We start from the raw sequence: 14775 nt of genomic DNA, 5'->3' as shown, positions 1-14775 counted from the left end.
AAAAAAAACAGAATAATAACATAAAAACATAGGCCAAAATAAAATGTTGAACATAAGACTTGTGTACAAAAAGTCATCAATAATGAAATTTAAAACAAGGAATTGCTATAAAAAGGCCTTCCTGTAGAGGTAGGTTTTGAGGCATGATTTACAGCCTAAACTACAAAATAACTAATTTTTAAAACTCAGTTTTGCCTGGTAAATGCAGTGCGACTGTGTATTTTCAGCGTGTCTAATAATAACGCACTTGAACTCTGATATGTTCGAGGCTACTAACCCGCTGCCATCACCAGTAGTGATGTGTCGGTAACGAACGAGCCGGATCAAAAAGCCGGCTCTTTTAAGTGAACGATAAGAGCCGACTCCTGTCCGAGAGCCGTTTTTTTTTTTTTTCTTAATTTATTCAAGGTAGAATGATAGGACGATCTTCTCCGCACCACGGGCACTCCATGAACTGACTGTGACTGAATGTTGTGTTAATGACGTCCACGCGACCAATCAGTTGATGACAGACAAGGATCATACCATCAAGCAGGGAGGGGCGGCGCATTGACGGTCTACGGGTACAGAGCAGGAGGAAGAGGAGGAGAGAAAGAGAGAGAGGAGTGTGATGTGGGCGAATAGCAGACAAGAGTGAGACATGAGTGACAGTCGGAAACAAAGCAGCATGTCAAATTATGGTATTAAGGAAATTATAAGGTTTAGTATTGTAACGGACTGGGTGACATGGGGTCAACTGTTAAGTTAAAAGTTCTGTTATTGTAGTTAGTGAGGTTTACATGATGTCAGCGAACGTAGCATTGACAATGATTTGTGTAGATAGCCACCTGTGATTGGCCGAGGCTTTAGGAGGGAGGGTTGTTGTTGTTCCTGTTAGTTTGTGGGTGTGTGTGAGAGACGAGAAGCGGGAGATGAGAAGTGAGTTGCTAATGCAGATAGCACGCTGTAGAGGAGTTAGCTTTGTTGTTTTGGCGTTGGTTACGGCCCACAGTAACCTGTTTTCAAACTGAGGAATAAAGTACCAGCGAAACGAGTTCCTGCATTGTAGCTTCATTGACCAGGGTCGCTACAGTATAATTATAATGAATAATGTAAGTGATATATGTGCACACATACTAATAATAGGTCAAATCAGCGCTAAATTTGGCTGAATTATAAAAGGCAGAAGTGGTAAAACGAAGAGCCGTTTGGGAGCCGAAAGAGCCGGCTCTTCTTGGTGAGCTGAGTCAAAAGATCTGGATCACTAAAAAAGAGCCGGAATTCCCATCACTACAGTGGAGGTATCTGCGCGCGCTCCCGCGAGGTGCTCTTGGCGCGAACGCGCCTAGATAGAATCCGGATGGAATGGGCTACAAGCTACAAGGCTAACGTCACGTGACTGATTCTCGCCGGGTCATGTGGTCGAGCTACGTCCTCCGTCAACAACTTGTTCCTCCTGAAAAATCCCAAACGGGCGAACATGGCGGAGTCTGAGGAGCGGCGGAGCCTGCTCGGGGACGAGGAAGAGGTGTCCTCCACCGGGGGACACACACCCGGACCCGGAGGACCCGGCAAACCTCTACCGGCCATCTGCGACCCCAGACACCTCCTGCACCGGGTGGTGGTCCTGGTGTTCATGTGTTTCCTGGGATTCGGTGAGCAGCTATGAGCTCTATAACTTCCTCTATAGTGGAGATCTGTGACTGAATTCAATGAGATACACTAAGCTTTTAATGTTGTTGCCCACCGTAGATGTTAAATGGTATGCAACCTAATTTGACCCACTTTTGTAGGGTTTGCAATTGTAGTGGTGTCCCAGTTCCACAATAAGATAAGATAAGATAAGATAAGATAAGATAAGATAAGATAAGATGAACCTTTATTAATCCCCGGAGGGAAAATCAGGTGTCACAGCAGTAACATCAGCAAACAGAGTGAAACACAGGAGAGGTATAAAGGTATACAAAAAATTATAAAAACAATAATAGAGATATAAAAGATACAGAGTGAATGGGTGAACATAGTGTGTACAGTCCGTCAATAAATAAATAAATGTAATATGTACATATGTGCAGTCTATAAAGTGGTATAAAGGATGTATAGTGTAAAGTAAGTGTAAAGTGTGTCAGTGGTTTGAGTCCAAGATGGTTGCAGATAGTGCATGTTTAAAGTTCATACTACATACATACTGTACTACATACTAAGCAGGTTTAGACTGTTAGTATGTTCACATTGGAAACATGGCAAAGGAAAATATGATCAAAATAGTCAGTATGCAGGCTAAAAAGGTTTGTTTTTTTTGAGTGTGCTCTTAATGGACACTACTGTCCCACAATGTAATGTAGAAAGGACATGCAGATGTTTGTGAGACAGTTCTTGGAAAACAAAAATTAGGTATACAATTTTTTGCATTTTGCTTTCTGTTTGTGAAGTTAATTTGACAAAGTCAAATGCCATCAGTACAGTTTGTTGATTGTTGTGAAGTTAAAGAACATTGTTTATGTAGTGTTGTTAATGTAGTTTATTTGTTCCAGGAAGCTACTTCTGTTATGACAACCCGGCTGCACTTCAAACTGAAGTCATGGAGGTAATTCATCCTCTGCGTGTTACACCAAAAATCACATTTATCCCAGCACAACTGTGCATGAGTGAAATCTACTACTCCTAAATGCTGCCTTTTTAGAAGGTTTTTATTTGTCTTCACGCACACTTGTGTTTCACACCTAGATTTTAATGCTCAAAAGAGTTGACCCTAATGAGCTCCTTCTCCCTTGTGACTGTACTAGGACCTGAACTTGAACACTTCAAAGTTCATGCAGCTGTACGCCTGGTACTCTTGGCCCAATGTGGTTCTCTGCTTCTTTGGTGGATTCCTGCTTGACAGGGTTTTTGGCATCAGGTATATACGAAGAACAATAATAAGTCATATCTATTTTGAGTTTCAGCTTAAGTGAAAGTGAAAGAGCTTTTGTCCCTTGTGATCGTCATCTTTCTTTCTTTTTTTTTTTTTTTCTTTTTTTTTTATAGGCTGGGAACCATCATCTTTTCCCTCTTCGTCTGTGTTGGACAGGTGGGTTCACTTTGAAATCTAGTTATGAAAGTTATTCATAACTTTAGGAAAAAAATTCCATAATAACCTTTCAGCATATTGTAATTCAAGTGTTCTGAGAGACTTCTGCAGCTCCTCGTGGCTCTGTTTTTGGCTGAGCGTTCCTATTGGCTGTTCATTCAAGGGAGGCAGCTGTCAATCACTCCTGAACTCCGACCAAACGGTCAAACTAGGCAGCGCTGATCAAATATGAATCAATATTCTGTTACTGTATGTTCAGAAACATCTTGTAGTGTACTGTTTAGCTGTAAAATGAGAAAGTTTTCTCCGGCTGGTGGGCGATGCTTGGTATTTCCTCAACTGATCTCAACATGGCTGCCGGGTCACAAACTTTCTCATTTTACAGCTAAACAGTACACTACAAGATGTTTCTGAAAGTATGTGAGGTGAGAAATAGGCATTTCAGTAACAGAATATCGATTCATATTTGATCAGCGCTGCCTAGTTTGTTTGTTTGTTTGTTTGTTTGTTTGTTTGATTGGAGTTTGCGAGTGATTGACAGCTGCTCAGAGACGGCAGACTCCAGCTGGGCTCTGCTTTGTTGTTTTCTTCCGGTCTGTGAGATCTAACAGATGCCAGAGAGAGAGACAGAGATTACCTATCTCATGCACTACTGTCAGGATATAGTGACCGTTTTATAAAAATAACTTTTTAGTGCACTGCAGTTTTAAGTACCAACATTGACATTTTCTTTTTTTTTTCATTATCTATCTAAATAGGAATCAGTAGGTACAGAAAATTGTTGGCAATTAGATCATTTTCTTTGTTGTATTTTTTAACTTCTTCCCTCTGCACAGGTTATATTTGCTACTGGAGCTTTAGTGAATCGTTACTGGCTGATGGAAGTGGGACGTTTCGTATTTGGGTGAGCAAATAATTGTGTTAAAACCTTTTCAGTTTATGCAAATAATCATACACTTTGCATACCAGTAGCTACATCTCTGCACCTTTACATATGCATGATACCAACAAACATCCAGTACCCTTCACCAGAGCAGCCGCAACTTGCATTAAATGTCGATTTCTTCAGCCTAGTGTGTCCCAAAATTGGTCAAGGACCTTCAGCAGTGAAAAGAAAATCTCATGCTCAGGTTGGTCTTGTATTACCACGTAGCTTAAATGTTCCCCCCCTCCCTGTTTTCTTCTCCCGGTCAGTATCGGAGGAGAGTCCTTGGCCGTGGCCCAGAACACCTACGCAGTCAACTGGTTCAAAGGAAAGGAGCTCAATCTGGTGTTTGGCCTTCAGCTGAGCATGGCCCGCCTGGTAAAGAACACTGCCTATGACATTAATACATGCTTTCAAATAACCCGTTTTTTTACTGTAGTGAACGTATTCACCCTCCTCTCCACTCGTCTGTAGGGCAGCACAGTGAACATGAACATCATGGGCTGGGTATACAGCAAAGTCGCCGCCCAAATTGGCTCTCCTGGATACACTATACTAGGCACGTCACTCATGATAGGTAAATATCACACGCTTTCTCTTTAGCCGGCCGGGCGCATGTGCCTCGCTCAAGGCTTGAAATTGGCAAGTGTTAAACAGGAAGACTCAGGTTACATGTGCTTTGTCTGTGTAACTAATGATCTCAGATAACAGAGAGAAGTGGTATGGAGAACTAAAAGTGCTGCCGGCTGCGACTACAGCTGAGTCACATGAGTTAGAAGAAGTGTCACTTCTTATAATTTGCTCTCGAGTTACATCTTAGTTATGCCAAAAGTGCTTCCACTTTTGCTCCCCTTGCAGTTGTGTGCGTTTTCTCCACTGCTGCTGCTAATCTGACCGTTTGAGATAAGTTCATATGAGACAATAGAATGAGTCAGCAGTTATCAGGCACGCTAATTTGAACTCCTTGATAATCAAATTACCAAACTACACTTTCTTTTTTGTCTCCACCATATGTATTTGTCTTCTTTTTTTCTCTCTCCGTAGCTGCTGTAACCTGCCTGTTTTCACTAGTCTGTGCCTTGGTGTTGGGATTCCTTGATAAAAGAGCAGAGAAGATTCTCCACAAGGAAGAAGGCAAAACAGGTAATGGATTCTAAGATTGTGTCCTTTTTTTATCTCTTGTTTTTCCCTCTTTGGTCTCATCCGTCAATAATTACTAGAATGCTTACCACAATCAGGTGACTGACTCTAAGGCCATGTTTTTGTATTTGTGTGTTATCTACCTTAAACTGTGGTTGTGGCTTCTATGTAAAGACAGGCACAGTTCAATTCAATGTGGTGTGTAATAACTTTCCCTTTTAGAATTAATGGCTTTCTTTTGTCCCAAAGAAGCCACTCTGCTTCTTTTACAGTTGTCGAAAGCAAATAATGCTCTCAATCTGATCTGCATGTGTGTTAATCTTGTATATATATAGGCGAGGTGATCAAGTTGACAGATGTGAAAGACTTCCCCTTGCCCCTGTGGCTCATCTTCATCATTTGCGTGGCCTACTATGTCGCCATTTTCCCATTTATTGGACTGGGACAGTGAGTATCGCATCAGTGCCACTTCACACACAAACACTTTCCTACAGTGAACTTGAACTATGACTACTGAAACTAACTACTACTGAAAATAACTGAACTATTTCTCAGATTTAGGATCAAATATGAAAGTTGGTCAGATCTGATTGGGGGGAAAAAATCTGATTTCTGTGTCCACACTACTTTAAAAATCAGACATGGGCCACAATTGCTTGTAATGTGAACGCAGCTAACTAACTAACTAACTAACTAACTCTGAATATAGGTGCTTTTGTAGGTTGAAATGACGGAACAGCATTTTTGGTTTGGTGCTTGATGAAAATATCTCAACCATTACTCGTCCTTGAGTAAAGAAAAATAGGATTCACTTCAAGATTCTGGTTAAATTGTGTGGTGTGAATCAAATAGAGAACCTCCATTAAATCAGTACAATGCCTGCGTCTGAACAAAAGACTCGACAGCGCAACCTGACAATGCTGCGTTGTCATCGAACCACAGAGGGAGAGGCAGTCAGAAAATGGAAAGGAGGTTTGACAAATGGGTTTGCAGTGAAAGAAACCAATTGAAGCTATCACAACCTGCATTTCCTTCTCTGAAAGGCACTCTCGAATCACTTAGCAACTGACGTGTTTTTGTTTTTTTCCACTGAGGGGTCAGTGCTTACAGAGCAAATACTTGTTATGCAAATGGGGCGGAAAAACAATGTACGGAAGACGGAGAGCTACCTGCTTGCAGGGGGTCAACTCGATTTTTCTCCTGCTGTTGTGGTCACATCAATATAAAGACTGAGCAGCACTCTTTACGGTGACTTTGTCTTCTGTTACAGGGTGTTCTTCATTGAAAAATTCAACTTCTCCCCAGCTGAAGCCAGAGCTGTCAACAGGTAACTCAAGAGGCCATAGAGACCAATCCACCTTAAGGCATTAACACACCAGTATAGTCTGCTGTTGCTGGTTTAGCTTGCATTTCCAGTGGGTTGCATTTTTTCTTATTCTAATGGATGACTTGGCAAATTGCTTTTCCAGTGTGGCAACAGCTGTGACATGTTCAGCAGCCTGAAACAGAGAACATGTTAGAAGACGTTTAAAAATCCCACATAAATCAAACACATAAAGAGTGACTTTTTCAGATTGTCTTTACTCAGATTCCTGTCATTAGATAGTTTAAACTACAAGATGATATTTAGATTTGTCTACATACCCAGTCATAAATGCCCTTCTCCATCTCTCCCAGTATTGTGTACATCATCTCAGCCCCCGCATCTCCACTTCTGGGCTTCATGGTCGATAAGACGGGGAGGAACGTGATTTGGGTCATGATCGCCGTGATCGCCACACTCGCCGCTCACATGATGCTGGCCTTCACCTTCTGGAACCCGTGGATCGCCATGGTAATACTCCCAACCAAATCTTATTTTGTGCATTTATAAACAGTTTTAGGATGAAGTGAATGTCAGCACGTTGACTGGGTGCTGTTAGGTCAATGGTATCCAAGCTAGATGGAAGAACTGTGAGTCACATAGTGGGTGCGGATGCAAGTTCCTCAAAACACAAAGTTCATTGTTTTTTTTGTCCTACTTGTAGTTGCAGACCCATCGATTTGCTTAAATGTGGAGTGTACTTCCAGCCTTAGTTGGTAGACAGAATAGTTTGCCTAGAAAGAAATTAAAACACTGTATTTCTATTTAATGTAAAAACTACTATATTAATCTCCTGACTAGATACTGTAGCAGTGTGAGTTGAGTATGTAATTGAACACATGGTTTTGCTGTAAGAATGGAGTAAACCTATTACTCTATAGTACATCATACCCAGGAATTCTGTGGAGAGCCTTGAAATATGCAAAGTAGGGTTGTCAATCGATTAAAATATTTAATCACGATTAATTGCAAGCTTGTCCATAGTTAATCGTGATTGATCGCACATTAATTGCACATTTTTTATCTCTTCAATATGTACCTTTTTAAATTTTAGATTAATTAATTTAGATTTGTCAAGTATTTAATACTCCTGTCAACATGGGAGTGGGAAATTATGATTGCTTTATGCAAATGTTTGTATATATTTATTATTGGAAATCAATTAACAACACAAAACAATGACAAATATTGTCCAGAAACCCTCACAGGTACTGCATTAAGCAAAAAAAATATGCTCAAATTATAACATGGCAAACTGCAGCCCAACAGGCAACAACAGCTGTCAGTGTGTCAGTGTGCTGACTTGACTATGACTAGCCCCCAAACTGCATGTGATTATCATAAAGTGGGCAACTTAAGAATCTCAATTTGCGTTAAAGAAATTAGTGGCGTTAAAACAAATTTGCATGAACGCGTTATTATCGCGTCAACTTTGACATCCCTAATTAAAAGTGATGACATCATGTGTGTTTTTGGCTTGTTTTCCAGTCCCTGATGGGCTTCTCCTACTCCTTACTGGCCTGTGCGCTGTGGCCCATGGTGGCCTTTGTGGTACCTGAGCATCAGCTGGGGACAGCCTACGGCTTGTATGTACTTGATCTACGTACATATTTGCAGTTAAAACAAACACAGTTCTGACTGATTCATTGTTGCTATTTTTTCATTGGTACTTGACGTTGATCTCCTGCCTCCGTTCACCAGCATGCAGTCGATCCAGAACCTGGGACTCGCTCTCGTTGCCATGGCAGCAGGATCCATCCTAGACACCAGAGGATACCTGTTTTTGGAAGTGTTTTTCTGCGTCTGCATCTGCCGTCAGTATTTTTTCTGTCTTGTTTGTGTGTGGGTTTTACGAGATTACAGTCTTTCCAGCTCCTGTTAGACACTTCTCAGTGACACTGTCAGTGATTTTCCATATTGTTTTCTCCCCCTTATTTCTTGCAGTTGCACTGATGGCAGTGGTGATGCTGTACTTTGTGGATCTTCTCCGAGGTAAGAGAAGACTGGAGCCTTGAACTCTCACTCCTCTCTGCTTTCCTTCCCGATACTGTCTCAATTTTTTTTTCCCCAATCTACCTCTATTATTCCTTTTCTCCTGTGACATCTCTTCACTTTACTCTGTCACTCTTCAGCACACTCCTGTCCTTACTGCCAGACTCACTCGCCTCTTAATCTCCCTGTCTCCCTCTCTTGCTGCAGGAGGAGATTTGAACCGGTCAGCCGCAGCCAGAGCCAAACTCCAGAAAGAAGCCACTTCAGACGCAGAGTGAGTAGCTTTGACCCTTCACCCTCCATCACTGCTCTTCCACCCACTTACACAACAATTAGACCGGCATCTCAGAAACATAACGAACAACCCACTCATATAATCAAGTGGCACAGCCATATTTCCAAACACTTGTAACAGCTCCTGTACTAATTGACTCTGCCCTTAGCTGAACCTGCTGCAATCTATTTGCTGAAATTGGTAGATGTTCTATTCCGTTCTAGTCTGTACATCCAGTTGGACTAAAAGTAAATGATTTAACAGATTGATTTCCAATGTGGTAGTTACAGTCAAGTGATGTTTTTATGGATTTGTTCTTTGAATGCTATATTCTACACTCCAACCACATGACTTGCATGCATAGTTGCAGAATCATGCTCCATTTCACTGTATTACAACTCCAAGTTTTAGTAGTTTACAAGGTTCAGGAGTGTGAAGAGGTGACGAGTCACGTTATCATATATATGGATATGTTGCCTGATTGGGCTTTAATTTATTCTTGAGTGATTGTTACAGCAAAACTGCTCATGGTCCTGCTGGTTATAAGTTACAGAGTGTCAATTATCATCAGTCAATGTTGATTTCCAAGTATTCAAATTTAAAGAGAAAGAAACCTGTTCAAACTACAGGTGTGAACACAGCCAGAGCCACAATATCAAGGAAAATGAATAATCCATTGTTGTGTTTTATCTAGTCAATTTATGGTTCTCCCTAACTTATTACAAACAAATTATAAACATTAGTAACGTGGACTTACAAAGGAACTCATTCTATGGGCTGTTAGTAGTGCTACATGTACTGGGTAGCTGTGCCGTATTCCACTGGGTTGTGCTTAAAGGCTTTACTTGTCTTCTGTAGTGGGGGCAAACCAGCACAGCCTGACCATCTTAACTGTCTTTCAGAGGCTGTAGCGGGCTCATTAACTTGTCGAGAAGGAGGCTAAATTACGCTCCAAAGTTAGGCTAAAGTTTGGTGAGAGACAAACTGGCATGGCCATTTTCAAAGGGGTCCCTTGACATCTGACCTCAGGATATGTGAATGAAAATGGGTTCTATTGGTACCCACGAGTCTCCCCTTTACAGACATGCCCACTTTATGATAATCACATGCAGTTTTGGGAAAAAAACATTCAGTTTTTTGAATGCAGTGTAAATGTGTTATTTTCACCTATACTAAAATGCTGTATTTTTAATATTTCTGCATACTCAGGTCCATAAACAGTCTTGGAATTGCATAAATTGGGTATCACTGTAAAGCTGAGACTCTTGTGGATCCAATGAGCCCAATTGTATTCATGTGTGATGATGTTAGTCCCCATAGTGGCCATTTCATTGTAGTGAGAACATTTTTTTGAAACTTGACCTCACTGTATAAAATGACCTGTGGTGACCTCTAGGATAATCACAGCCTCATGAAACGTTACAGCCACAAACTAGAGACCTAGAGCATTCAGAGGATGGATGGCTTTCCAGAACAGAAGTGCTCTCAATCCAACTGCTGAAAAATGCAATTCTTGCAGAAATCTCCAAATGTCAAAAGTTTTTTATACCAAATCACAACATGGCTTTTTCTATGGTGTTCCTCAATTATTGATATTTTTTTTATCCATTCTTGATTGGTAAAAAATGGTTAAATTTAGCACCAAATGTGTGTTACAAATGGTATCAACCCCAAAATTGCTGCAACAACTTATGAGACACAATAGAGCATGGGAATTGCCATCATATACTTCTATCATAATGTTCTAAGCCCTAATTATTTAATTAATTCATGTTTATTTCTGATTTATGACTAGAACAACTTGAAACACAGTGCTGAGCTGCATCTCAAATGAATCTTCAGGTTCCCAGCTTTCAGATGGTATATTCTACTTTTATGTGACATCTACGTTTGACCTGCTATCTCCCCCTAAAGACCCCGTTACCTCCTAAAGAAAGACAAAAACTGGTCTATGTGGGTCTCTTAAACTTTATTTTTACCACAACCTGTTCTCATTATTTGCACGAGTGGTCACAGCAAGCAGGGAATTGAGGTTACATCTGTCTCTGTCTATCTCTCTGTCTATCTATTCCTTTATCTGTGTCATTTATATACATAATATGTTGTTTATGTTGTGTGCAAATACAGACTAATATTTTCCGGTCCGTTCTGTGACTGATATTTTCCAGATGATGATGATGATGATGATGATGATGATGATGATGATGATGAGGGAACACACGTAGGCCTGGGCTTCAGAGCCAGCAGGCTGCACTGTCCACCCCAGAGCTGTCGATCAACTGCCACGGGGGGGCTGGACTGCACTACTGACTCCGCCCAGTGCCGTCACCTGTGGCTCTTCCCATCAGAACTGACTGTCTGGCACCGGCTAATTACATAAGCAACCAATAGCTCATTATGTCCTTATCAGGACACTGACAAATGACATTTCAGTGCCTCTCTGGCCTCTCATACTGACTTCATCTCCTCCAATATTCACTGTCCACTGACTTGTGTGTGTGTGTGTGTGTGTGTGTGTGTGTGTGTGTGTGTGTGTGTGTGTGTGTGTGTGTGTGTGTGTGTGTGTGTGTGTGTGTGTGTGTGTGTGTGTGTGTGTGTGTGTGGGGCTGTGTGAGTGTGTGCGCATGTGAGGCTGTGCGTGTGTGAAACTTCAAAATTTCATCAGTTACTGGAGAAAGTTAAGATGCTTCGAAAGTGTTTTAAACATTTTAAATGTTCGGCAAAAGAGAGACTCATATCCTGTGGAAAGGTGCCTATATGATAAAAAGTGCTTGATTTTATGACATGCTACTCACTATATAGGATTCCTAAATTAATTCAATTGTTTTAAATGTATATAGGGGTAACTTTGGGGATGTTTTTATATGTTTCTTTTTACAAATTGTATTCAGAAGGACTCTGTTACCTAAGGACTCTGCCTTATTGCCGACAGACAACTCAGCAGTTCATTTATGTACATATCGGTTGTCAGCATTCACAGTAATTGCCAAACCCCAAATCCTCCTTACTGGACTTTTCCTTAGCGAGTTCATATTCAATTTTAATCATATGCGCCATTGACCTTTAATGGTGCACAATCACAAAAAGAGCCTAGCTCTGTATTGTTTAAATCTTTTATCAGTCAATTCTTTTATTTTCTTAATCGCTTTATCTGCTCTTCGCTGGTTTCGGGGGGTTCATAACGATTTATTTTCTGTCGCATCGTCAAATGGTACATTACTATAATGATAAGAAAAATAGAGAGGCACACTTTGGAATGTATTCCCCCCCTCCCCCCGCGTAATGGTATTCACAGTTTCAACTTTTTACAAAGCGTTTTATTAATGTGACCTTTTACAGAATCAGTTCCACGTATAAATTATGTTTTGTCGACTGTGTTTTGCTCGTTAATCAAGCTCAGGTAATTAACTTTGTTGTAAGCACTGGCCCCCAAATTGTTGCTTGCTTCATCTAAACGGTGAGACGAAATATGAATGCACTCTGTTTAACTCTCACCATTTCCGGTAATGTGGAAAGAGATTTATCTCCCTGTGTTGTTATCAGGCTGATAAACACTCACTACCTCAGTTGGGCAAATAAGTCATCAAAGTACTGACAGTAACTTAACACCCCCTGAAAATGTTGATTTTTATGACCTCCCAAAGCTTTTCACTTTGCTGCAGTGATGTAGAAGTGTACTCTAGGGCGTGTCCGTACACTGTGACATCACTGTGTGATACGGTTACAGGTGCAAAAGAGCACACTTTCTGACAACACCTATCTATAAGTGATGCTGCGTGTGGTCCAGGGGTGGAAGAACTCTTGTACGGTCCGGTACTCCGTACAACTAAGAGATTTAATGCTGGTACGCAGTACGGGTAGAGGGGACAGCAGCAGCCGCCTGCCAAAACCCACATACAACCCGTCACTCACGATCGCATTGCCAACAAGTAAACACATCTGCTAACATCAGGTCAACATACAGTTAGTTACCTCTGCCAAGGAGGTTATGGTTTTGTTTGTCTGTTCGTTTGTACACGCATTAAGGTCATTTCAGATCGGGAGCAACACTCCGCTTGTGTACTCGCTTGAATCCACGGGGTCTGACTGCGCTCTGTGAGTAAACGCCAGGCGCTGTGTGGCAACCATGGAAACTGTATCGGTGCACTACTGTAGGATATGGATTCCTGCCGGTACAGCTGTGTTACTGTATGTATCAAATATCCCTAATCACAGCTCGATTTGTTGACACGTAGCAGTGCTGTTTCACTTTCATTAACATTGCGAGATAGGGCATTTGTGCTGCATTCATGTGGTGTCGGAGTAACTGGAAATACGGGTTTCCGGACTGGTGAAATTCACGTGAATGCCCCGAGTCGGAACAGGCTTTGAATTGTGCGTTCAGGGAAACATGAAGCTGGCGAAGTGGGATGAGAACAATATCAAGCGATGACGGTTTGGGTAACCTAGTACTACTGGCAAGAACTTCAATCTACTCTCACCCGTGGTGTGGTCAGAGGTGAAATGAGACTTTGGGAGGAGTAAAACTCTGCTTTTCAATCTGGTGTTGAGTTCCTCTTTAAAGCCCCAACACGTGAAAGAAGACGGTCAGTCAGTAGCAGGAAGTTAAAATGTTGTGATTGCACATTTAAATGACCACAGTGACATGCTGCTTGCTCTCCTCACCTGGCACTCATTCGCACCGTGGTGTTGTGACAGCAGTTGCTTAACTGGGAATATTTGTGTTAAACTACCAAGTGTCAAGTGTTATTGAGCCGCGAACAAGAAATTGTATAATTGAGAAATTACAGAAGATATATTGTACAATTAAAAGCAATGAGATTGGAAGGAAAGTCTTTTTTATAGAACCAAATCACATTTGATACCAGATTATTAATGGAACAATGACATTTAATTAAACAATTTTTATTCATTCATTTGAATTCTCTGTTATTGTACCTCTTTTTTTTCCTACACTACCTATTGTAATAAATTATTTTCTCAGCCTTTAGCAGCACACTGAGGCTGATTAATCTTGTAACATTAATATATTGTGCTCATGTTAGTGTTGCCTGTAGAGATGATAAAGACGGCGACATTATTATTCCTGCAGGATTAAAAGGCGACCCATCAAACCGACAGAGGGTGAGCTCGCCCGACTGGCACCCATGTCTGCTTTCGGCTTACGCAACCGCTACCTCTCAAGGCTGGGCGCACAGGTATGCACACACACACACACACGCAGCACTTCTGATTAGACACAATTGAAACAGAAATCCATTTATTCATTCATTCAGCCTCTAATCTTGACACCAGCAATACATTTTTTTGAAAGAAGGCCAGGGGGTTTGGTTTTACTGCTTCACTTTATAATTAAACACAAGTAACTGTGGTCTTTTTTCCCCCTCTTCACTTAATCTTTCTGTGCTTTCAGCTCCCAGACCACTGCTCCACCCATCTGTCATCACTTGCCCACAGGAGTGTTCTGAAATGATGCCCTTCATTCAGCTGTCTGCTCCTCCAGTGGCTCCAGACAAGTATAACAAAAAAACAAAAACAGGATGCTCACAGTGTCCCTGTTTGAGCAAGATATCGAAGCACTTTTTTACCTTCAAGGTATTTTTAACCTTCACATCACTGACTTGTTATTTCATTATTATCACCATAGAGGTCATTTTTGGAGTTATTTTCTATTTGCTGCACACTTGAGGCCTTTTTATAGAAACCACACAACATAAATATTGTTTTGTGTCACATAAAATTGGACTGATGCTTTGTGGTGCTGTTTTAGGGTCTGTTTTAGAGACCACAAAGGGCACCAATTCCCTCAAATGTTTGTCACCTCTGGCCACATTGTTATTTTAATAACCACAGTATTTTTTTTTTACAGTATCAGTTAGTTCCTTCCTTTCGCTTCTCCTTCAAGTTTTTATGGGTTGCAAAAAGAACTTCTGTGACCAGTTCTTTACTTTTGCTCATCCTTCAGGTTTTATAGGTTCCAATAAATTAGAATAATGTACAAAAAAACTTCTGTGACCAGTTGAATGTTGACA

General features: G+C 41.1%; 1 protein-coding gene across 5 annotated transcripts; it reads left to right on the top strand.

Moving 5' to 3' along the window:
• The first annotated feature begins 1318 nt into the window (after positions 1–1318).
• mfsd1 (major facilitator superfamily domain containing 1) lies at positions 1319–14679 on the top strand. Of its 5 annotated transcripts, XM_074642236.1 has the most exons (17): positions 1319–1634; positions 2514–2566; positions 2766–2878; positions 3007–3049; positions 3886–3953; positions 4244–4352; positions 4449–4551; positions 5019–5117; positions 5450–5561; positions 6385–6441; positions 6792–6948; positions 7966–8063; positions 8179–8291; positions 8422–8469; positions 8677–8743; positions 13836–13941; positions 14157–14679. In XM_074642236.1, the coding sequence occupies exons 1-17, from the start codon at positions 1460–1462 to the stop codon at positions 14214–14216; spliced, it is 1581 nt and encodes a 526-aa protein (XP_074498337.1). In that variant the 5' UTR covers positions 1319–1459; the 3' UTR covers positions 14217–14679. The 5 variants fall into 5 exon arrangements, with proteins under 5 accessions (XP_074498337.1, XP_074498339.1, XP_074498341.1 ...); XM_074642238.1 differs by lacking the exons at positions 13836–13941; positions 14157–14679 and adding an exon at positions 10933–13665 and having other exon boundaries at positions 1322–1634; XM_074642240.1 differs by lacking the exons at positions 13836–13941; positions 14157–14679 and adding an exon at positions 10927–13665 and having other exon boundaries at positions 1322–1634.
• The last annotated feature ends 96 nt before the right edge of the window (positions 14680–14775 follow it).

This window comes from Sebastes fasciatus, chromosome 7 (genome assembly GCF_043250625.1).
Source record: "Sebastes fasciatus isolate fSebFas1 chromosome 7, fSebFas1.pri, whole genome shotgun sequence".
NCBI lineage: Eukaryota > Metazoa > Chordata > Actinopteri > Perciformes > Sebastidae > Sebastes > Sebastes fasciatus.
Note: the sequence above shows the minus strand (reverse complement) of the source record. Positions and strands in the feature narration are given on the sequence as shown.